The sequence below is a fragment of the Procambarus clarkii genome, chromosome 33 (assembly GCF_040958095.1).
Source record: "Procambarus clarkii isolate CNS0578487 chromosome 33, FALCON_Pclarkii_2.0, whole genome shotgun sequence".
NCBI lineage: Eukaryota > Metazoa > Arthropoda > Malacostraca > Decapoda > Cambaridae > Procambarus > Procambarus clarkii.
In genome coordinates this window covers 33,696,717-33,721,830 of record NC_091182.1, presented here as the reverse complement: position 1 = coordinate 33,721,830, position 25,114 = coordinate 33,696,717, and the positions used below count along the sequence as shown (strand labels likewise).

General features: G+C 46.6%; 1 protein-coding gene across 1 annotated transcript in view; it reads left to right on the top strand.

The window, feature by feature from the left end:
* The window catches only part of LOC123765282 (leucine-rich repeat and immunoglobulin-like domain-containing nogo receptor-interacting protein 1), a 107,845-nt gene that overhangs the window by 67,570 nt on the left and 15,161 nt on the right, over positions 1–25,114 (top strand). The window contains exons 2-5 of the mRNA XM_045753822.2: positions 5,217–5,435; positions 16,510–16,607; positions 17,243–17,372; positions 22,234–22,328. Of these exons, the coding sequence (XP_045609778.1) occupies positions 5,217–5,435; positions 16,510–16,607; positions 17,243–17,372; positions 22,234–22,328 (542 nt within the window). The remainder of the gene's footprint in view (positions 1–5,216; positions 5,436–16,509; positions 16,608–17,242; positions 17,373–22,233; positions 22,329–25,114) is intronic.

Here is a 25,114-nt window from a genome sequence, read left to right as displayed (position 1 = left end):
GTGTTACCACTGCGCCACGGGGACTGATAGAGTTGGTTCAATGAGGTTACTTTTTACCTGAGTTTACCTGAAAGCCACTAACACTAGTGGCCTCGACGAGAACAGGAAGCCGGCGGCTTGTTGAAGGTCCCCCCATTTGCTTTCATGATCGTTTCCAGCTGTACTTTAAGGGTTAACAGTGTTTCGGCATTTACGGCTTCGGCGGGTAGGCGGTTCCATGGGTCAATAACCCTATGGGTGAAAATGCATTATCTTTTTGCCTCTTAATACTTACATTAGTAATTTATATCTTGAGATGATTTCGGGGCTTTAGTGTCCCCGCGGCCCGGTCCTCGACCAGGCCTCCACCCCCAGGAAGCTGCCCGTGACAGCTGACTAACACCCAGGTACCTATTTTACTGCTAGGCAACATGGGCATAGGGTGAAAGAAACTCTGCCCATTGTTTCTCGCCGGCGCCCGGGATCGAACCCGGGACCACAGGATCACACGTCCAGCGTGCTGTCCGCTCGGCCGACCTACTCCCCCAAGACAAAAACGTGGCAATATTTTATATATGCAGAAGTAGTAAACGTCAATTCTGTTCTAAGTGTTGTTGTGTGTCATCCCAGTTGTCATTCCGCTGGTTTGTCAATCTCAGCGGTAAAATAGGACGAGGAATTTTCTGTACCCCACACTGATCTTAGCAGCTTCACACAACCAAGAAACACGAATAAGCAGATGCAAATTTCTGGCTGGAAATGCGTCTTGTCTCTACCGTCGTTGGCAAGCGAGTTCTTGGCGGGAAACAGGAACGGGTTTGGTTCGTCTATCACCAAGTGTAGTAAGGGCGTTTTGACCTGCCAGTGGAAAAACAGCTGAAGGTCTTCAATTGTCCAAATTCTGTAAACTCCCCAGCATCCCAGAGGCTGCTGCAGCCTGGGGTGGTGGTTTTCTCTACCACAGACGTGGCCATACATATACAATGCTAACCAACATATATACATTTTCTTCTGTTCTCCATGGACAGTCTTAGAGATCTGTTAAACATATAGTTCAGGGATTTACGTCTGTCTTACATAAACAGTGTTCGAGGTGTCTTTTACATAGTGTCATTAACATGCGTTTACTAAGGAGAACAGTGTGATAATGACTGGTTGTTGTTAAAGATTCGCTACCTGGAACAAAAAGTTCCAAGCAACACGGGCTATAGTGAGCCCGTAATAATGACTGGTGGCGGTGGTTAACACTATGGATGTCGTACACTACCAGGACGCGGGTAACGACGTGACTTTAGCGAATATCAGTCCCGTAAATATTCTTTCTTTGTAAGTGAAACCCAATTTCTGGTAAAAAAATTACTCGCTCGTGAAGCGCGAACTGGTGGTGAGCACGATGGTTGTGAGCACTGTGCACACATGTTGCTCATGACCCAATACCCTCCGTGAATATTGATGCTCCGAGAGCCTCTGGGATCGTCCAGGCGCATATTTCACGTGAAGACATTGGTGAGTCTCTGGTTTATCTGGTTTGATACACGCAACAAGTCTCCTTCAGGGTTATTACGTCCTCACAAGTACTACCTGACGACCAGGGAAGGAGCTCGAGCACCAATCATAACTCCCTATCAATTACTCCAATTGAAATCGGATATATTTGTCTATTAAACTGAAGCTGAACGTTGATTCGCCCGCATGCCTCTTGTCGGTGATTGGCTCCTCGATTTTACCTTGCTGGCCAATAATACTTGAAAATCCAGCTGGAAAAGTTGAGAAAGGTGGAAAAGACGGTGGAACAGAACTTACCTATTCGTGTCTACGGGGAAGTGAGGTGTAGCTCTCTATGCCCCGCCTACTGGCCTTGTTGTACCCGTTGCTCTATAGCTTTACTATTCCAATGTTTAAAATATTAGTCGAATCTGTCCTTAAAGTTGTGCATGGAGGTGGCTTCCACAACCTCTTTCGTCAGTGCATTCCACGTGTTGATTACCGTTCAGGGTAACAGTTTTTCCCTATATTTCTTCGACTCATTTGCGATTCCAGCTTCTACTTGTGTCCTCTTGTCCTACTTTCTCTCAACTAAAGAAACTGTCCTTGTCCTCCTTGTCTTTTGCCCAGTATCTGCAGTGTTAAAAGCTATGACAACTTTTGTAATAACAGGTATTTGTATGGTCAGCACAGTAACCGGACCAGGCAATGTGATGTAGTCATTGCGCGAATTCGCCTTGGCTATAGACACATCTGGCAGGGTAGTGAGGCTGAGCCACTACCAGAATACTCAGATTGTAAACTCTGTGATAAAGCTTAAATGCATTCACTAGAACACTATATTATTGAATGTGAAACCGTAAATGACTTTAGACCTCCTGGCCTCTTGTACCACCAACTGTGTAACTATTTCATTGACTCAGGTGTTCTAGACGACATCCTAACAATTTACCCAAAAAATATGCTTGTCCATTTTAAAGAATGAACAACAATTTTATTTATATTACTTTTAAGCTGCATCACTTATGAACCCATCCCTGCCCTTGTGTGGCAGTGCACAATAGAAAGTTTTTTTTTACATATTCATACACTAAAACATTGATTGTAACCATGATATATATGTGCTTCCGCCTACAGTTTAGACGTATTGTCTTGTGTATGACCCTCAGTCCTGCGTGACAGTGAATACCAGCATTATCCTCACTTTAATAAGATTTAATCGAAATCCTCAGATTAGACAAAATTGTAATTAATTTTGTCAATAAAGATGTTAATAATAATAATAGTATTTGTGTACGTTGTTATTATATTTTTCTATATCTTCTGTCCCTCAAGGTTGTGAGGTCCAGTTGCTTCAGCCTATCCTCATTGCTTCACCCTCTTAGCTCTGGCACTAATCTACTTGAAAACTTCTCCACTTTTTCAATTTTAGTTTTAAACTTCACAAGGTTTGAATTCCAGGCGGGTTCTGCATATTCCAGTACTAGTCTAACAAAAGCCTTGAACGCGTCCTGATTTATGTTCCTAAACAATGTTCTTATGTTTGTCAGTCTCATATGCTGCTGATGTCACCCTGCCTGTGTGTGCCTCTGGTGTTAGGGATGGAACTATATCCATTCCCAATTCTCTTTCTCGGATTCCTGCAGTTGCCTTCCATCTATGGTGTAGACACCCTCTGGTCTTCTTTTTCCCATTCTCATCTACATTACCTTATATTTCTTGATAATGATAATGTTTATTCAGGTAAATGTATATACATACAAAATGAGTTACAAAAAGAATATTGAATTAGTAGATTCTTAGGTTCGTACTCCAGCGACCATTTGTTGCCCTCTCCAGGAGTTTGTAAAACTCTTCCTGTAACATGCTGCAGTCCTCTGTTTTTACACCCAACCACTTGGGCTGGACGGTAGAGCGATGGAATCGCGTCATGCAGGTCGGCGTTCAATCCCCGACCGTCCAAGTGGTTGGGCACCATTCCTTTTCCCCGTCCCATCCCAAATCCTTATCCTGACCCCTTCCAAGTGCTATATAGTCGTAATGGCTTGGCGCTTTCCCCCTGATAATTCCCTTCCCTCTGTTTTTACATTCCTCGTGATCTTGGCATCGTTTGTTAACATTGGAATGTACGAGCTCAGTTCCTCTGGTAGATCATTAACATACATGAGGAGCAGTAGTGGTTCCAGGAAGGAGGCTAGATCCAGGATCGATACTTGGGGGGGGGAACCCAACGGGGGGGGGACCCCACTTGTTATATTCCTCCAACTGGAGACCTCATCTCTGACTGTGACTCCTTGTCTTCTGCCCTTCAGGGATTCCCTTGTCCAGTTTAGTGTCTTCCCAGTTGTCCCAGATTGCATCTTCATCTTGCACACCAACCTTTCGTGAGAAACAGTAGCAAATACCTTTTGACAGTTAAGGAAAATGCAATCCACTCGGAATTTTTTTCCTGTTTTATTCTAGTAACCTTGACATAGAACTCTATCAAGTTTGTCAGGCATGACTTTTTCCCTTCTAAATCCATGCCTTCGATTTGTTACAAAGTGTATCCTCTCAGGTGCTCCACTATTCTCAACCTGATTACTCTCTCTCTCTCTCTCTCTCCAGCACTTTACAATGACTATTTGTCAGTGACATTGGTCTGTAATTTAGTTCCTGGTGTCTGTCCCTTTCCTTGAATTTGGGACTACGTTTGCATTTTTTTAGAAGAATTCTGTGAGAATTCCTGTTTCGAGTGTTTTATTAAAGACATCAGTTAGCACGCAACAAGGCACCTCTGTAGCCTACTGCAGCAGCCATGATGATGATTTTAAATCTGGCCCAATTGATTTTGTTTCAAGAGGTTTTAACCTCTTCCGTTGAGGCTATGTCATCCAGTGTTTCCTCTGGCCACCCATCTCTGGCCTCCACATTGGTTCCTTTGTTTAGGCCGCCAGAAATATTTTGTTGAGTTCCTTACACACCTTCTTGTCATTTCCTGTGAGACGTCTCCCTTTCCTCTTTAGGTTTATCACATGGTCTCTCACTGTTCTTTTTTTTACTTATATGGCTATAAAACAGCTTTTGTTGGTCCTTAGTTTTTGCTGCTATGTCGTTTTCAAATTATCTCCCAACGTCCCTCTGACTCTTCTGTATTGATTTCTGGTTCACTTTAGTGCATCTCTATTTTCCGCTGTTTATACAGTGTTCTCTGAGTGTGCCTATGGCACCTCTGCTCTTCACTGGTTCTATTCTGCATTTACTTCCATGTCGTTCACTCCAGTACGTTGTTATTTTACTGTGTAGATTTGGGACCTGGCCCTCCAATATTTTCCACGTGTATATTATTTGATATCTCTCTCGTCCCCTTTCTAGTGAGTACATTTGGAGAGCTTTGAGACGCTCCCAGTAATTTAGGTGCTTCATCGCGTCTATGTATGCCATATATGTTATCTGTATTCCCTCTATTTCAGAAATCTCTCCTGCTTTGAAGGGGAAAGTGAGTACTGAGCAGTACTCAAGACGGGACAACACGAGTGACTTGAAGAGTACAACCATTGTGATGGGATCCCTGGATTTGAAAGTTCTAATAATCGATCCTATCATTTTTCTGGCTGACGCAATATTTGCTTGGTTATGCTCCCTAAACGTTAGGTCGTCAAACATCGTTATTCCCAAATCCTTTACATATTGCTTTCCTACTATGGGCAGATTTGATTGTGTTTTGTGCCCTGTATTATGTCTTAGGTTAACGAACTTCTCATTGCCCTCAGGTGATCTGCAACGGCGGGAAGCTGACGTCGGTGCCGGAGAAGCTCCAGGACACGGTGGAGGACCTGAGCTTGTCTAAGAACCTCCTCCCAGGGCTCACCACAGACATGTTCCGTCGCTGGCGCCACCTGAAGGTCCTTCACCTCAATGATAACCAAATCATGGACATTAAGCCCTTCGCCTTCCGTGGCCTCGCCCACCTCAAGGAGATCTCCATACAGGTGGGTCGAGTGAGCGTACAGGTGGGTCGAGTGAGCGTACAGGTGGGTCGAGTGAGCGTACAGGTGGGTCGAGTGAGCGTACAGGTGGGTCGAGTGAGCGTACAGGTGGGTCGAGTGAGCGTACAGGTGGGTCGAGTGAGCGTACAGGTGGGTCGAGTGAGTATATAGGTGGGTCGAGTGAGTATACAAGTGGGTCGAGTGAGCATACAGGTGGGTCGAGTGAGCATACAGGTACTCACCTAGTTGTGCTTGCGGGGGGGTTGAGCTTCAGCTCTTTGGTCCCGCCTCTCAACTATCAATCAACTAGTGTACAGGTTCCTGAGCCTAATGGGTTCTATCATATTTACATTTATTTAAAACTGAGTATGGAGTCAGCCTCCACCACATCACTGTCTAATGCATTCTATCTGTTAACTTCTCTGATACTAAAAATTTCTTTCTATGTCTTTATGGCTTATTTGGGCACTCAATTTCCACCTGTGTCCCCTAGTGCGTGTGCCTCTTGTTTTAAATAAACTGCCTTTGTCTACCCTATCAATTCTTTTGAGAATATTGTATGTGGTGATCATGTCCCCCCTAACTCTCCTGTCTTCCAGCGACGTGAGGTTTAATTCCCGTATAGTCTCTCCTCATAGCTCATGTTCCTCAGTTCAGGCACTAGTCTGGTGGCAAACCTCTGAGCCTTCTCCAATTTAGTTTTATGCTTAACGACATATGGACTCCATGCTGGAGCTGCATACTCCAGGATTGGTCTGACATACGTGGTATACAAGGTTCTGAACGATTCCTTACACAAGTTTCTAAAGGCCGTTTTAATGTTGGCCAACCTGGCATATGCCGCTGATGTTATCTTCTTGATGTGAGCTTCGGGGGGCAGGTCTGGCGTGAAATCAACCCCCAGGTCTTTCTTTCTGATTCTAGAAGAATTTCATCTCCCAAATGATACCTTGTATCTGGCCTCCTGCTCCTTACACCTATCTTCATTACATTACATTTGCTCGGGTTAAACTCTAACAACTATTTATTGGATCATTCCTTCAGTTTGTCCAGGTTTTCTTGAAGCCTCAAGCTGTCCTCCTCTCTCTTAATCCTTCTCATAATTTTGGGATCATCAGCACACATTGAGAGGAATTATCTGTACCCTCTGGGAGATCATTTACGTATATCAGAAACAGGATAGGACCGAGTACAGAGCCCTGTGGGACTCCACTGGTGACTTCACATCAATCTGAGGTCTTCCCTAAGAGTAACTCTCTGCTTTCTATTGCTTAGGTACTCCCTTATCCATTAGAGCACCCTACTAGTTATTCCTGCCTGTTTCTCCAACTTATGCACCAGCCTCTTATGGGGTACTGTGTCAAAGGCGGGTCGATGAGTATACAGGTGGGTCATATTTCCATACATACGCACTTTTGTCTCGTCTTCAGTTGAGCAGTTCATGCCACAGTATAGCCGCGATCAGTCCTGTGACTGTAGTAGCTGTGATGACTGGCCCCAGACCTACACAATATCTTGTGACACAATCTACCTGAACAGTTCAGTATTAATTTGAAATTAACAAAGAACAATTTTCTAGTCGGTGGCAAAGAGAACATAAACTGCCAGTTCTCCTCCCTTCCTTGTGTTACTGTAGATCAGGACACGCACCACACCCATTTTCTATGCCTGATGATTTGCACTCCGCCCCAGTACCTGGATTCATGAAGCAGTTTCGCAAGTACTTACGAACGTGTACATCTTTCCTCAATCTTTGACGGCTTTGGTTATATTTATTGAACAGTTTACAAGCATGAAAACATCCCAATCAACTGTTGTTATTGTTATAAACAGCCTCCTGGTGCTTCCGAGCTCATTAATTGTTTAATAAATGTAAACAAAACCGCCAAAGATTCACAAAAGACGTACAGGTTCGTAAGTGCTTCCGTAACTGCTTCGTGAATCTGGCCCCAGTCAGTCCATTCACAGTGTCATTAGTGGAGGTACCCGACGAAGCATGGGGGTCGATCTGGCGGCCAAGTCTCCCCAACACACACTGCCATTTCACCCCATACAGCCTCCCTATATCGCCTCCCCTCACCCTCCCCATCTTCATCTTTCACACAATCCCCATGTCACCCCATTCCCCTCCACACACACACACACACACACACACACACACACACACAGTTTTCTTTTAGCGTGAGAGTAGTGGGGAAATGGAATGCACTTCAGGAACAGGTTGTGGAAGCAAATACTATTCATAATTTTAAAACCAGGTATGATAGGGAAATGGGACAGGAGTCATTGCTGTAAACAACCGATGCTCGAAAGGCGGGATCCAAGAGTCAATGCTCGATCCTGCAAGCACATATAGGTGAGTACATATAGGTGAGTACACACACACACACACACACACACACACACACACACACACACACACACACACAGAGCAGGAGGCCAGATACAAGGTATCATCTGGGAGAGGAAATTCTTCAGGAGTCAGAGAAAGAAATAGACTTGGGGGTTGATATCACGCCAGACCTGTCTCCTGCAGCACATATCAAGAGGATAACATCAGCGGCATATGCCAGGCTGGCCAACATACGAACGGCATTCAGAAACTTGTGTAAAGAATCATTCAGAACTTTGTATACCACATATGTCAGGCCAATCCTGGAGTATGCAGCCCCAGCATGGAGTCCATATCTAGTCAAGGGTAAGACTAAACTGGAAAAGGTTCAAAGGTTTGCCACCAGACTAGTACCCGAGCTGAGAGGTATGAGCTACGAGGAGAGACTACGGGAATTAAACCTCACTTCGCTGGAAGACAGAAGAGTTAGGGGGGACATGATCACCACATTCAAGATTCTGAAGGGAATTGATAGGGTAGATAAAGACAGGCTATTTAACACAAGGGGAACACGCACAAGGGGACACAGGTGGAAACTGAGTGCCCAAATGAGCCACAGAGATATTAGAAAGAACTTTTTTAGTGTCAGAGTGGTTGACAAATGAAATACATTAGGAGGTGATGTGGTGGAGGCTGACTACATACACAGTTTCAAGTGTAGATATGATAGAGCCCAGTAGGCTCAGGAATCTGTACACCAGTTGATTGACGGTTGAGAGGCGGGACAAAAGGTAAGTCCTTTTGTATATGTAAGGTGTAGTGGTAAGACACTCGCCTGGCGTTCCGCGAGCGCTTTGTCATGGGTTCGTATCCTGGCCGGGGAGGATTTACTGGGCGCAATTCCTTAACTGTAGCCTCTGTTTAACGCAACAGTAAAATGTGTACTTGGATGAAAAAACGATTCTTCGCGGCGGGGATCGTATTCCAGGGACCTGCCCGAAACGCTACGCGTACTGGTGGCTGTACAAGAATGTAACAACTCTTGTATATATCAAAAAAAAAAAAAAAAAAAAAAAGAAAAAAAAAGAGCCAGAGCTCAACCCCCGCAAGCACAATTAGGTGAGTACACACACACACACACACACACACACACACACACACACACACACACACACACACACACACACACACTCCCTCCCCATATCTCAAACAACTCCTTCTGTGTGTCCTAACATACACTCCCTGTCTTCTGTGTGTCCTAACATACACTCCCTGTCTTCTATGTGTCCTAACATACACTCCCTGTCTTCTGTGTGTCCTAACATACACTCCCTGTCTTCTATGTGTCCTAACATACACTCCCTGTCTTCTATGTGTCCTAACATACACTCCCTGTCTTCTCTGTGTCCTCACATACACTCCTTGTCTTCTATGTGTCCTAACATACACTCCCTGTCTTCTGTGTGTCCTAACATACACTCCCTGTCTTCTCTGTGTCCTCACATACACTCCTTGTCTTCTATGTGTCCTAACATACACTCCCTGTCTTCTGTGTGTCCTCACATACACTCCCTGTCTTCTATGTGTCCTAACACGCCATTCCCCCGTTTCCCCTCTCTCTCCCCACCTGTAGGGAAAAATGACTCGTGGGATTTATTGATTTATTTTAATACAATTATTAATATATTTAATGAATTCTGATTTATAATATTTAATTTATATATTAATGTATTTCTTACGTTTATTTCGATAGTGGATTGTATGATAATGTGGACTGTATGACACTAAATTCCCACAAATCGTTTTCTACACAAGCTGTGGCGGGGGGGGGGGGGCGTTCATTATTTATATAATCTATCAATCAAAATTTATCGATTGACAGACATTCACTACAATGTTAGTAGAGTTAGAGACTACAAATTATTGAATGAAAATGTCAACCTGTTCTCGCAAATTTAATAAGTCAATATTGACTTATTAAATATGTGCATAGGTGACATACTTAACATAATAGTTTCCCTTGAAAAGCTTCATAGAAAACACCGACCTTACCTAACCTACTTAGTATGTTAAGATAAGCATCTTATTGCTTCGTAATTACAATTATTACCTAACCTATACCTATAATAGGTTAAGTAACAATTGTAATTACGAAGCTATAAGATGCTTATTTTAACAGACTAAGTAGGTTAGGTAAGGTCGGTGTTTTCTATGAAGCTTTTCAAGGGAAACTATTATGTTAAGTATGTCACCTATGCACGCAACTAATAAGTCAATATTGACTTATTAAATTTGCGAGAACGGGTTGGAAAATGTGCACCTTATCTGACTAGAAGGCTTCAATATTGTGGTATTGCTGTAGAGCAAGTGGGTAGCCAGCCAGTCACGTGGTCTCCCGCCTTGGGGTAATGCGCATTAGTAACTTTACTTCTTAATTAATTTACCTGCGGATGAGTTTACACCGTAAATTTTGCCACATATAAATTATTGTTATATGTATATTAATAATCTGTAATAAAGAGATGAGATATTGTTGTTCACCCTCGACAATAACTTGTTATGCACAAGTACTGGAGATACCTTGAGGTTACCTTCAGGTGCTTCCGGGGCTTAGCGACCCCGCGGCCCGGTCGTCGACCAGGCCTCCAAACATGAGTCAGCTACAAGCTCTCTCGGCGTCAAGACACGCCGTGACAACTGTACTGTGTACCAACCCAGCTCTGCAGACGCTTACAGCAGTATGATGTCCTAATAAAATAACTCTACCCATCCTCATCCTTCACCCCCCCTCCCCCCCCCCCCTCCTCCCCCCCCCATTCCCCACCCCTCCTCCCCATTCTCTCCCTGCCTGTACCACAACACACCACACACACACTCACACAATACACAATGCACAACCTACTAATCATAGAATTAAGGTGTGAATAAGACTGTCTTTTTAAACTGTTTCTACCTCTTGTATTTCGCCATTCCAAACGATCATTCCCGAGCGGTAGCCAAAACCGGGTTCTTGAAATTCTCGCGGAGGTTTGATCGGGCAACTAACAGCCTTGTAGCAGGCTTAGGCTATCGATAGGTTCAATTACCACCTTGTCTAGTAGCTCTAGTTGCCTAACAGCTAGAAGTTAGAGGCCTCGGCCTAACTAACACCCACCATCCACTTAGTCTACCTGGACACTTCACAACCACAACTAGGCTGCCTGGCCCCACAAAGCTATGGCGACTAAAGTCAGATTCACAGACGAATCTGGCCGGGTTCGTACTCCAGCCCAACTACTTGAGGTGGTTCATGAGACTACCCAGATTACCTACAAAAATGTATACAAAATAACGAATGGAGCCATCTTGTTGGTACCCAATGCAGACCTCCTTTCGACCGACAACCTGAACAAACTAAAGAAGAAGATGATCACTGTCTACCCTCCTGCCGAATTCCAAGCCCAACGCACCATCTTTGTACATAGGATCCATGACATCATCATGGTTCACTCAGTTGAAGAAATAATTGCAGAAATAGAGAGAAAAAACAGGGAGGTTAAAATACTTCATGCCCACAGATTCACAACCCAACCCAACGCAACAACCAAGTACTGAAACTTAATCTGGCTTCACCGGAGCAAGCAACACAAGTCTGCACCCAAGGCTTTTCTGCATTTGGCATCAAGGCTGAACCTGACCAAATCAACCCACAGAGGTTTTACAAGCTCAAGCAATGCTTCAAATGCTTCCAGAATGACCACTATTCCAGTGCATGCAACAATGGAACCCCCAAGTGCAGCAGGTGCACAGGGGAACACAGCTACAGGGAATGCACAAGCCCAACACCCAAATGTGCTCTATGCAATGGTGCACACATTGCAATCTCGCATTGATGTCCTCGTAGGCAGGATGCAATCAAGCAATTGCAAGAAACGGCGACAGCAGCCCGTCAACAAGCAACTATTACCATTCCTGCCCCTCCTCCACCAGTAAATGCCTGGGGTATCCCTAACCAACAACAGGCCCAGTCGGTCGCCCAAGGGGGACACCAAAGCATCCAACATCCCCATAACCCCACGGTTATACCAGAGCAAACCCAGAACCATACACAACAGGCCTCAACACCTAACTCTCGCACCAAACCCCGATCCTAAGTCCAGCTTAGGGGCTGAACTCCTAACATTTGCACAAATCCAATTTCTATACAACCCAGTGAAGCTCCTAGGTTTCTGGAACTCACTTAGGAAGGACAATGGCCTGCCCCCTGTCCATATGTCCGAGGACTCGCTTGCCTACTTGACTCCTAACATCTCAACAACCGCCGGTCAGGCCCAAGCACAACCCAACAACCCCAACCCTAGTACTCCCTGCCTCCAGACCTCAACCAACGCCCAGGAGACACCAAACTCCCAGAACCACCCCGGCCCCTCCACCCCGACAATCTGGCAAACACCTAGGTCCACCCTTCCTACAGCAATCCAACACGGGATTATACTCAAAGCTCTCACAGACTCCCTTGCCATCCGGAACCCCATCCGGGGCCCTAGGAACATCAGGCGCCTCTCAAACCGCAGTCCCACAACAATAAATTCCACACAACGCTGTTCCAAGAGGCTTAGGACCAACACTCACATCCGAAGCCCATCCCCTGAGGACAGAGCAAAGGCAAGCAGCCCCCCTAATTCTCCACCAGAGAGCGACTCTAGCACCACTGACGTGGAAATCATGAACAGCAGTGACACCGAAGACCCCCCAATGGCACAGCAACGTATGGGACACCCCAACCCCAACCAATCCCCTGCCGGAACCAGGAACAAGATCCCTGGCTCAATAGATTTACCCTCCACCTCCACAAATAGCAGCAGCCAAACCGAATATATTAACACTGGCGCTAGAGCCAAACAAACACATACGTCTCATAGCCAATAATGGGGATCACAATTCTTCAGGTGAACATCAGACATTACTTCAACAACAGATACCTCCTCACTCTGGAGGTAGCCAGACTTAACCCAGATATTATCTTACTCAATGAAACAGCGGTTAGACAGGACCAGCACATCTCCATTTAGGGATATTCCACCAGGGAAGTCAACAGGGGGATGTACAGTGGGGTGGCAATACTAATAAGAAGAGGGCTCTCTTACCGCCCCATCCTCATAGAAGATGACCACTTTCTTGCAATTGAACTCACCACGTCACACGACCCCCTCATCGTCTGCACCGCATATCTACCACCTAGACTGGCCTACCTCCCCTCCATCCCTCTGAACAGGCTGCTCGATAGGAACCTCCCTACTATCATCGCAGGAGACATGAATGCCCACCATCAGGCTTTATTCAACGCTCCTCAAGGGCAGGCAGCTCTTCAATTTAATGCAAAACCGGGACCTCTCCTTCCAAGGCCCCCACTTTAAGACGTTCTTTGCGGGCAACCAGAGGGGCACCCCTGACATAGTGCTGACCAACAGGGATTGTGACCTGTTCCACTGCAGAGTAACCCCAGACAAGAACGTGGGGTCGAACCACATCCCTGTGGTCACAACCCTCCAAGCTACCCCCTTCAGGTATGTGGCACCTCCCAGGCCCAGACTGGAAACCATACGTGCCCGGGAATATGACACCTTCCTTGCTGACGACCCCATCATTGAGTTCGAAAACCTCCCAACCCAAACGATCGACCAAGCAGTAGACACCATCCACAGCCGCATCCAGCTCGCAACTGAGGCCACTTGTGAAATATCCACCACAAGGACTTACCACCAATATAAACCGACCCGAGAAATCAGAGGCAAAATGAATGAGTACCAGCGAGCTTGCCAAACCACTACCAAACTGGCCAGCCACCAGCGTTGACCCTACAAACACTCAGAAGGGAAACCATAGACCTAACGCTGACTCGCAAGAACTACATTTGGGGAACCCTTGAGAGGCAGGCCAACCACTACAAAAGGGAGCCGGGAGCTTTCTGGCGCAAGATCAGACAGCTCTTGGGATCGGTTAACCTCAGACTCACCCACCTCGTACACACATTCCTTGACGAAGATGACGAGGAGCAACAAGAAAAAATAGAAGACCCGCAAGACCAGGCTGACCTCATGGGCGCAGTATGGAAAAAGACACTCACGGCTTCAAACAGCAGAGCCTTCAACAACGCTCACTTTGAACGTGTCAACCAATGGACAACAGAAAACGCCGCCTCCCTTCACAGCACCCCTCTGATAGACCTGACAACCCTAGAAGACGACCACCCTCTAACAAGACCCATAACTATGTTAGAGATGAGAGGAGTCATCAAAAGCATCAGAGATAAGGCCCCAGGACCATCAGGGATCAAAGCGTTGCAGATCAAACTTCTACCAGGCAATCTTCTGCAATCCATTCTCAACCTATTCAACGCTATGCTGGCATCGGGTCACATTCCTGTAGCATTCAAGTCAGCCAAGATTATATTCATTCCCAAACCCAAGAAAGACCCCCACCAACCTGGCAACTACCGTCCAATCTCCCTCTTAGACACAATAGGCAAGTGCTTTGAAAAAATCATGTCAAACCGTCTTAACTACTACATGGAGTACAACAACCTCTTCACAGAAAAATAGTTTGGCTTTCGAGCACATAGATCAACCCAGCACGCAATAAACATCTACGACGCCGTAAGCTCAATTCGCAAGCAAAAACAGGTAGCTTTGATTGCGACGAGGGACGTACACAAGGCCTTCGACAGCCTGTGGCACGATGGTCTTGTGTACAAATTAGCAGACTTACCAGCGCAAAACTGGACCCTCCTCAGGCTGATCAGAAATTTCCTTAAGAATAGGCAAGTTACCCCCAGCTTCAAAGCAAAAGAGGCCGCAGCCTTCACCCCAACAGCTGGAGTCCCCCAAGGATCGTGCTTGAGCCTGGTTCTCTTCAACATCTTTGTAAACGACCTGCCCCAACCAGAGTATAGGGACACCATTATCGTGCAATTTGCGGACGACGTAACACACGTAATAACATCTAACCCAAGCAGCCAAGCGGCCAAGCATGCAACTGTAACCCGTAAGGCAAACGTAGAACTAGCCAGGACTGCTAACTGGGAAAGGAAATGGAGGATCACCACTAACCCAGAAAAGATCCAATTAAGCACTGTCGGCTGTATGGCCTTCTCAATCGAAAATGAGGGGGGGATAAGAATCAGGGGTGAACCCATAGCCATCTCAAACTCCAACACAGTGCTCGGTTACAACTTCAACAGGCTACTCAACTCCTCCCAGTACGTATCCCAGAAGACAGCGATGGCCCGGGGCTCACTGGCGAGGCTCTTCCGTTTCAAGCAAGCCCCATCCCACATCAAGCTCCACCTGTACAGAATGACCATAAGGCCTAGCTTGGAATACCCCTACGTTCCCCTGAACCTCACCAACAAATCCAACATGCTGAAGATCCAACGAGTACAAAACAAAGCACTTCGCTTTGCGGAGGGCCTGACTCTGATGGACAGGGTAAGAACTGACCAAATCCATGAGACGCTCAACATGAAGCCAATGAACATAAGGCTCAGCTACCTGGCCAGAAGACGGCTGTACCGTATGAAGAACATGTATGTCCCAGACCCCGAAGATCCCTACGTAGCAGAAAACACCACCAGCGACTACGAGATCCACGAACCACCACACAGAACCAGAAGAATCACTCTCCAACAAAAAGTGATCAGACACATCCATGATGAGGCCTTCCCAAGCCCTCAGATACTAAGCGGCCTGCCAGACGACCCAGATGAGTGGCCCATCCCGGACCCGATCTACACGAAATGAAGAATAAAGAAAAAAAAATAAAATAAATAAATAAATAAATAAAACTCCTTCAAAAAAATACAAAACCAAAAAACCCTTTGTCGTGGTATCAGAAGTGTAACTACCCTGATGTTACTAAGATTAGCCTCCTTCAGCCAACTCCATCGGCTCTAGTGCTTTAGGACACCAACAAGGTCACAAACACTAGCCCCCCCCCAGCCAATGTACTGACAACCCAACATAACACATACGCAAACAAACAACACATACACAAATGTCAACCCATGGTGGACAGGCCACCGAACTTTCAAACCTCCTCTCTCTCTACACCCGCATCCTCTTCCTGAATTTCATCTCCCCATCCCTCTACCTCCCCAATCCTTTCCAATCCCTTTGGACATCAAAGCAAGCCTCCAAACATGACTACATATAACGTTTAAACTGTCCAGAGTTAAGATGGCTGCTCCTTCCCCTTTCTCCAACGTCGGCTGTTCTCCAGATGCGTTTTATCAAGAAGTGGAAAGCGGGTTTACATTTAATCTATTTTAGTACTGATAATTAAGTTTGTTCGAGGGAAATTTTTTTTTATGTTTACAGTCCAGAGACTGATGTTTTAAGATGAGTTTCCAATATTATTAGCTGGTGAATTTAATAGCGACATGGCAATGTTACCCTGTTTTCTTCTAGGGAAAATGCCAATCTAGTTTTCTTTGAATGAATAAAGAATATACAGTACTTTGGTTAATTTGTTAGTAATAAATCAGCAGTAATATTATCTGCTTATTTTATTGAAAGTTAGTAAATGGTGTCGGTTTTCCTCCCTGCCCACACATCCTTCCCTCATAATATCATTAGTATGATGGTGAGTTTGCTCATGTTTCCAGTCCATTTTCTGTTACACATGTTTAGCCAACTTAGTAGAGAACGTTACGCTTTGTTCATTATTGTTTTAGTTGTGTCACAATTTTAAGACAAATTTGTTCTTCAGAACAACCCGCTGGCGGAGCTGCCCCGGTTCTCCTTCGCTGGTCTGGAGAACGTCAACCAGATTAACCTGTGCAAGAACCGCATCACCACCATCCATCCGTGAGTACTTCCCCCACACCCCACCCCCACACCCCACCCCCATACCCACACCCCACACCCACACCCCACACCCCACCCCCACACCCCACACCCACCCCCACACCCCACACCCACCCCCACACCCCACACCCACACCCCACACCCCACCCCCACACCCCACCCCCACACCCCACACCCCACCCCCACACCCCACACCCCACCCCCCCACACCCACCCCCACACCCCGTGCGTGGTGCACGTCCACACCACTCCCACACCCACACCACGTACTTGGTGTACCCCCCCCACCACCCCCACACCCACAGGTGTGGGAGTGGGCTCCACGTGGGCCGCCTCAACACCTCTGGTGTAGAGGCGGCCCAGGTGTAGAGGCGACCCAAGTGTTATACAAGTCTTATGGCAATATGATTGCTATAGTAAGAGTCAATTAGGCCAGGTTTAGTACATAAAACTGCCCTTTACACATACCCAAGTCCACGTCACTGGTAAGATAAACTTGTATTCAAATTACTTTATGTACCAAGACCTCAAGATACACTTCCCTGTCATCTAAGTTCTGATTCAATGTTTAACCAGAGTTAGAGCAGTCGGAAATGACGATATATTAGTATAGTAATGCATGTTGCATCTTGCAGGTATGTGTTCGCTGGCAGTAGAAACATCGGCATGATCCTCCTGCAGGAGAACCCGCTCACCAGGGTCATGGCCAGAGCCTTCTCCGGCCTCCGCACCGCCCAGTTCCTCTACCTGCCCTCCTGGGTCAAGGTCAGTGTCCCCTCCCCTTACGCTGACCTAACACTAACCTAACACTAACCATATATATGTATATATATGTATATATATATATATATGTATATATATATATATATGTATATATATAATATATATATATATATATACACACACACACACACACACACACACACACACACACACACACTCACACACAGGGGGCCTCGTAGCCTGGTGGATAGCGCGCAGGACTCGTAATTCTGTGGCGCGGGTTCGATTCCCGCACGAGGCAGAAACAAATGGGCAAAGTTTCTTTCACCCTAAGTGCCCCTGTTACCTAGCAGTAAATAGGTACCTGGGAGTTAGTCAGCTGTCACGGGCTGCTTCCTGGGGTGTGTGTGTGTGGTGTGGGAAAACAAAAAATAGTAGTTAGTAAACAGTTGATTGACAGTTGAGAGGCGGGCCGAAAGAGCAAAGCTCAACCCCCGTAAAAACACAACTAGTAAACACACACATCAGTGACATAAGATTTATGATGAAGTGAGATACTGATATTGAGGCCTTACAAAGAGTTCTATATGACTTCCACAAGTGGTCGGAAGATTGGCAAATGCTTTAAATATCGAACAATTCAGGTACTTGCATATGGGCATAAGAATGCTTATCACAACTACTAAGTCAACATCATTACCTTGCAGCAACTTGATGAAAAGAAAGGACCTTGGAGTCTGAATCCACCAGTCACTGAAAGTTTCACTAGTTAGAACTGGAGTAAAAAGATGCCAACCAAATCCTAGGTATATTCAAACGAAACAAAATATCAGTGTCCGTGGTGTAGTGGTAAGACACTTGCAGGGCGTTCCGCGAGCGCTTTGTCATGGGTTCGTATCCTGGCCGGGGAGGATTTACTGGGCGCAAATCCTTAACTGTAGCCTCTGTTTAACTCAACAGTAAAATGTGTACTTGGTTGTAACAACGATTCTTCGCGGCAGGGATCGTATTCCAGGGACCTGCCCGAAACGCTACACGTACTAGTGGCTGTACAAGAATGTAACAACTCTTGTATATATCTCAAAAAAAAAACTTTGGCCTCAATGAAAAAGTTAGTAGTTATACAGCTGTACAAATCCCTGGTGCGCCCCTCTTGGATTATTGTATCCAAGCATGGAGACCTCATCTTCACAAAGATATATCTGCTTTGAAGGTAGTTCAACTCCGGGCGAAAAAATTAATTCCTGAAGTAAGTTGGCTCTCATACCAGGAACAGTTGAGGGCCATAGGACTAACAACACTGTACACCAGACATGACGGGGCGGATCTCATCGAAACTTTTAAACAACTTAACAACTTGGAAGATGTTGATTCAGACCACTTCTTCAGAAGGTCAGATGCAACACTAACAAGGAGTAACGGTTTCACGCTCAACAAGCCTCAATGCAGGACGGAAAATAGGAGATGCTTTTTCACCCTAAGGTTATATACCTATGGAACCGCCTACGCGTCGAAGATCTTGAATGCCAAAACGTTCCTGAATTTTAAAATCCAGCTCGATAAAATCATCAGAACAAATGGGGGACCTTTGACAAGCTGCCGGCTTCCTGTTCTGGTCGAGGTCACTAGATAAATTCAGGTAAATACACATATTGTACTTGTTTCGAGGTCCCCCCGAGGTCGACCTACGGACCTTCCCCACGAATCGGCTGGAGCTCTTAGGGGACTCGAACCCGCGACCAATGGACTGCCAGCCACATCTCTACCACTGTACTACCACTATCCACTTGTGTGGACGATAGAGTGACGGTCTCGCTTCACGCAGGTCGGCGTTCAATCCCCGACCGTCCACACAAGTGGTTAAGCACCATTCCTTCCCTCCCCCGTCCCATCCCAAATCCTTATCCTGACCCCTTCCACGTGCTATATAGTCGTAATGGCTTGACGCTTTCCCCTGATAATTCCCATCCCATCCTTCCATGAGGTGTTTTTCAATTTCTCTCTCATTCCTTGATAGTCTCCTCGATGGTAATCTAGAAATTCTTATTCATGGACCTTTATGTGGGTTTCTATATTCGTAGCCCATCTTAGAATACAGTGATCACATAAGGATATTAGCTTTTCCTCCAACCTGAATTTGATTAATCATGCCCTCTTGTGATGTTAGCACAAGGTCTATAATGCTGTTGCCTCGTGTGGGCTTTACCACATGCTGCATGAGAAAGGAGTCCTGTACCAGGTCTAGAAATTGTTCTCCTTCTGTTTGTGATGTTAAATTTACCCAATCTAATGGTTAAAGTCCCCCATTATTAGAATTTGGGTTTCTTATGCCACATTGATCACATTATGCAGATTAGCAACTTCCTCCGCTGCTGCTGTGTGAGCCCTGTACCATACTCCTACTGTCATTTCCTACCATCTTGAGCTAGTATGTTGCACCATACGGACTCTGAGGATCCCGTGGTGTTCAGTTCAATGAACAAATCCACAAGGGCCGTGACGAGGATTCGAACCTGTGTCCGGGAGCATCCCAGGCACTGCTTTAATCGACTGAGCTACGACAGGGTAAAAGAGCTACGGGATCCAGTAAGTTCAGTACAACTTCGGTTTCAACTCTTTTACCCTGTCGTAGCTCAGTCGATTAAGGCAGTGTCTGGGATGCTCCCGGACGCAGGTTCGAATCCTCGTCACGGCCCTTGTGGATTTGTTCATTTGATGCATCACGTTAGTGTGATCTGTGTGTGTTCAGTTCCTCATTGTTGGTTGCATGCAGGTCCTCTTTCACATACAGCCTCACCCCGCCTGCTCCCGTTGTTCTGTCCTGTCTGAGTGGTGGTTGGTATCCTGGGAGATGGAGTTCCCTTTCTATAATATTCTCTCGTCCCCATGTTTCGTTAATGCCAATGATGTAGTCGCCCAGATGGTATCACAGTGAACCCCTGGAAGAATGGCAAGCAGTTGGTGTGTGACAACACGTGTGTATCAACACTGGCTAACACCTAAATTGACTTCAGTGTTGCACAACCAGGTGGAGCTGCCACTCACAGGGAATCAGCCAAATCCCGTAATTACAGAGAACTGGATCACCACTACAATTCTGTCCCCATTGCTTCCGAAACACTTCAGCGCCTGGGGTAAGAGTGCCACCAGTTTTTATTTTAAGGAACTGGATTCTAGGCTAATTGAAACAACAAGAGACCCTACAGCTTCCAGCTTTCTTTTCCAGCGCCTCAGCGTGGCGATACAGAGGGAAAAGGCACACTGCATTCAGGGTTCCTGCCCGTCATCTGAGGAGCTGGAGGAACTCAACAGCATATGATAATCATCTTTGTACCTTATGTGTAACTCTTTTTCTTATATAAAATGAAATTAATAGTTTACCAACGTTTAGACTTAGCTCACTAAAATAGCTTTACGAGACTTAAAGGCAGCCCTGTATCAAAATCATCTGCGGCCTTTAATTACTCAACACAAATCAGCTATTAAAATAATAACAAACTCAAGCCCCAGACAGCTCTCGGCCCCTTTATAAATCATTGATTATGTTAGATATTAAGTCACTGAACATCCTCTCAAGTGTACTATATATATATATATATATATATATATATATATATATATATATATATATATATATATATATATATATATATATATATATATATATATATAAACTCTGAACTGTAATGTTACCAGAGTTGAAATGCTCTGCAAATCAAGAGTCCCAGAATGTGGAATAACCTTCCCAGTCACATCAAAGACTGCCCCTCTCTCAACCAGTTTAAGAGAAAACTAAGTATTACCTAATAAACTCCATATAACCTACCTTACCCCCTAAATGTCAACCAATGTCTTGATATTATCAAACATTAATGATTAATGACTAACTGCCCGAAACGCTATGCGTGTTATCGGCTTCACAAGAATGTAAATGTAATGTAAACTTGTAAAACTGCTGATATCTGCCATATATATAAACTTTAAGAAAATTGTATTCCGTCTGTTTATTTAGTCAAATTTACTATCTGCTGCTCTGTTGCAATTTCTGGTGTTCCATTCAACATTCAATATGTCATTTGTTCTACTTCAATTCAAATTTTCCTTTTGATCTCAATTAGTTTTAAGTATTAGTTTTTAAGCAGACGATGAGTCACAATAACGTGGCTAAAGTATGATGACCAGACCACACACTAGAAGGTGAAGGGACGACGACGTTTCGGTCCGTCCTGGACCATTCTCAATCGACTTGAGAATGATCCAGGACGGACCGAAACGTCGTCGTCCCTTCACCCTCTAGTGTGTGGTCTGGTCATTATTAGTTTTTAAGTTTATTTGTCCACATGTTGCCCGAAGCGCTGTGTGTATTAGTGGCTTTAGACATAGTATATACTTCATCTGTCTTGAACTCCAACATTCTGCTTGTAACTCATTTTGTATGTATGTGCTTTTACCTAAGTAAACATTATCATTATCATCAGTATCAGAGGTGTTTGTTTAATTACTGATTGGCATCTTGTTGGATGATACTGCCATTCACAGTAGCTATATCTACTCTCATGGCGGATGACACTAATATTCACAGTAGCTATATCTACTCTCATGGCGGATGACACTAATATTCATAGTAGCTATATCTGCTCTCATGTTGGATGACACAACCATTCACAGTAGCTATATCTACTCTCATGTTGCATGACACAACCATTCACAGTAGCTATATCTACTCTCATGTTGCATGACACAACCATTCACAGTAGCTATATCTACTCTCATGTTGCATGACAAAACCATTCATTGTAGCTATATCTACTCTCATGTTGGATGACACAACCATTCACAGTAGCTATATCTACTCTCATGTTGGATGACTCTGCCCATGTTAACATCTGACTTCCTCCTTCAGGTGATAGAGTCGGACGCCTTCTATGACCTGGAGGGCGTCGGCCTCCTGCGCCTCCACAGCCTCGACCTCCACGCCTTGAGGCCGCACACTTTCAGGTACGACCTGGATGATGAGTGTCAGGTGTTGCTGTCTGTGGGAGGGTCAGGTGTTGCTGTCTGTGGGAGTGTCTGGTGTTGCTGTCTGTGGAAGGGTCAGGTGTTGCTGTCTGTGGAAGGGTCAGGTGTTGCTGTCTGTGGGAGTGTCTGGTGTTGCTCTCTGTGGAAGGGTCAGGTGTTGCTGTCTGTGGAAGGGTCAGGTGTTGCTGTCTGTGGAAGGGTCAGGTGTTGCTGTCTGTGGAAGGGTCAGGTGTTGCTGTCTGTGGGAGTGTCTGGTGTTGCTGTCTGTGGGAGTGTCTGGTGTTGCTGTCTGTGGGAGTGTCTGGTGTTGCTGTCTGTGGGAGTGTCTGGTGTTGCTGTCTGTGGGAGTGTCTGGTGTTGCTGTCTGTGGGAGTGTCTGGTGTTGCTGTCTGTGGGAGTGTCTGGTGTTGCTGTCTGTGGGAGTGTCTGGTGTTGCTGCCTGTGGGAGGGTCAGGTGTTGCTGTCTGTGGAAGGGTCAGGTGTTGCTGTCTGTGGGAGTGTCAGGTGTTGCTGTCTGTGGGAGTGTCTGGTGTTGCTGCCTGTGGGAGGGTCAGGTGTTGCTGTCTGTGGAAGGGTCAGGTGTTGCTGTCTGTGGGAGTGTCTGGTGTTGCTGTCTGTGGGAGTGTCTGGTGTTGCTGTCTGTGGGAGGGTCAGGTGTTGCTGTCTGTGGAAGGGTCAGGTGTTGCTGTCTGTGGAAGGGTCAGGTGTTGCTGTCTGTGGGAGTGTCTGGTGTTGCTGTCTGTGGAAGGGTCAGGTGTTGCTGTCTGTGGAAGGGTCAGGTGTTGCTGTCTGTGGGAGTGTCTGGTGTTGCTGTCTGTGGGAGTGTCTGGTGTTGCTGTCTGTGGGAGGGTCAGGTGTTGCTGTCTGTGGAAGGGTCAGGTGTTGCTGTCTGTGGAAGGGTCAGGTGTTGCTGTCTGTGGGAGTGTCTGGTGTTGCTGTCTGTGGGAGGGTCAGGTGTTGCTGTCTGTGGAAGGGTCAGGTGTTGCTGTCTGTGGGAGTGTCTGGTGTTGCTGCCTGTGGGAGTGTCAGGTGTTGCTGTCTGTGGGAGGGTCAGGTGTTGCTGTCTGTGGGAGTGTCTGGTGTTGCTGTCTGTGGGAGGGTCTGGTGTTGCTGTCTGTGGGAGTGTCTGGTGTTGCTGTCTGTGGGAGGGTCAGGTGTTGCAGTCTGTGGGAGGGTCAGGTGTTGCTGTCTGTGGGAGTGTCTGGTGTTGCTGTCTGTGGGAGTGTCTGGTGTTGCTGTCTGTGGGAGTGTCTGGTGTTGCTGTCTGTGGGAGGGTCTGGTGTTGCTGTCTGTGGGAGTGTCTGGTGTTGCTGTCTGTGGGAGGGTCAGGTGTTGCTGTCTGTGGAAGGGTCAGGTGTTGCTGTCTGTGGAAGGGTCAGGTGTTGCTGTCTGTGGGAGTGTCTGGTGTTGCTGTCTGTGGAAGGGTCAGGTGTTGCTGTGGAAGGGTCAGGTGTTGCTGTCTGTGGGAGTGTCTGGTGTTGCTGTCTGTGGGAGTGTCTGGTGTTGCTGTCTGTGGGAGGGTCAGGTGTTGCTGTCTGTGGAAGGGTCAGGTGTTGCTGTCTGTGGAAGGGTCAGGTGTTGCTGTCTGTGGGAGTGTCTGGTGTTGCTGTCTGTGGGAGGGTCAGGTGTTGCTGTCTGTGGAAGGGTCAGGTGTTGCTGTCTGTGGGAGTGTCTGGTGTTGCTGCCTGTGGGAGTGTCAGGTGTTGCTGTCTGTGGGAGGGTCAGGTGTTGCTGTCTGTGGGAGTGTCTGGTGTTGCTGTCTGTGGGAGGGTCTGGTGTTGCTGTCTGTGGGAGTGTCTGGTGTTGCTGTCTGTGGGAGGGTCAGGTGTTGCAGTCTGTGGGAGGGTCAGGTGTTGCTGTCTGTGGGAGTGTCTGGTGTTGCTGTCTGTGGGAGTGTCTGGTGTTGCTGTCTGTGGGAGTGTCTGGTGTTGCTGTCTGTGGGAGTGTCTGGTGTTGCTGTCTGTGGGAGTGTCTGGTGTTGCTGTCTGTGGGAGTGTCTGGTGTTGCTGTCTGTGGGAGTGTCTGGTGTTGCTGTCTGTGGGAGTGTCTGGTGTTGCTGTCTGTGGGAGTGTCTGGTGTTGCTGTCTGTGGGAGTGTCTGGTGTTGCTGTCTGTGGGAGTGTCTGGTGTTGCTGTCTGTGGGAGTGTCTGGTGTTGCTGTCTGTGGGAGGGTCTGGTGTTGCTGTCTGTGGGAGGGTCTGGTGTTGCTGTCTGTGGGAGGGTCTGGTGTTGCTGTCTGTGGGAGGGTCTGGTGTTGCAGTCTGTGGGAGTGTCTGGTGTTGCTGCTTGTGGGAGTGTCAGGTGTTGCTGTCTGTGGGAGTGTCAGGTGTTGCCGTCTGTGGGAGTGTCTGGTGTTGCCGTCTGTGGGAGTGTCAGGTGTTGCTGTCTGTGGGAGTGTCAGGTGTTGCTGTCTGTGGGAGTGTCAGGTGTTGCTGCTTGTGGGAGTGTCTGGTGTTGCTGTCTGTGGGAGTGTCTGGTGTTGCTGTCTGTGGGAGTGTCAGGTGTTGCTGCCTGTGGGAGTGTCTGGTGTTGCTGCCTGTGGGAGTGTCTGGTGTTGCTGCCTGTGGGAGGGTCAGGTGTTGCTGCCTGTGGGAGGGTCAGGTGTTGCTGTCTGTGGAAGGGTCAGGTGTTGCTGTCTGTGGGAGGGTCAGGTGTTGCTGTCTGTGGAAGGGTCAGGTGTTGCCGTCTGTGGGAGTGTCTGGTGTTGCTGCTTGTGGGAGTGTCTGGTGTTGCTGTCTGTGGGAGTGTCTGGTGTTGCTGTCTGTG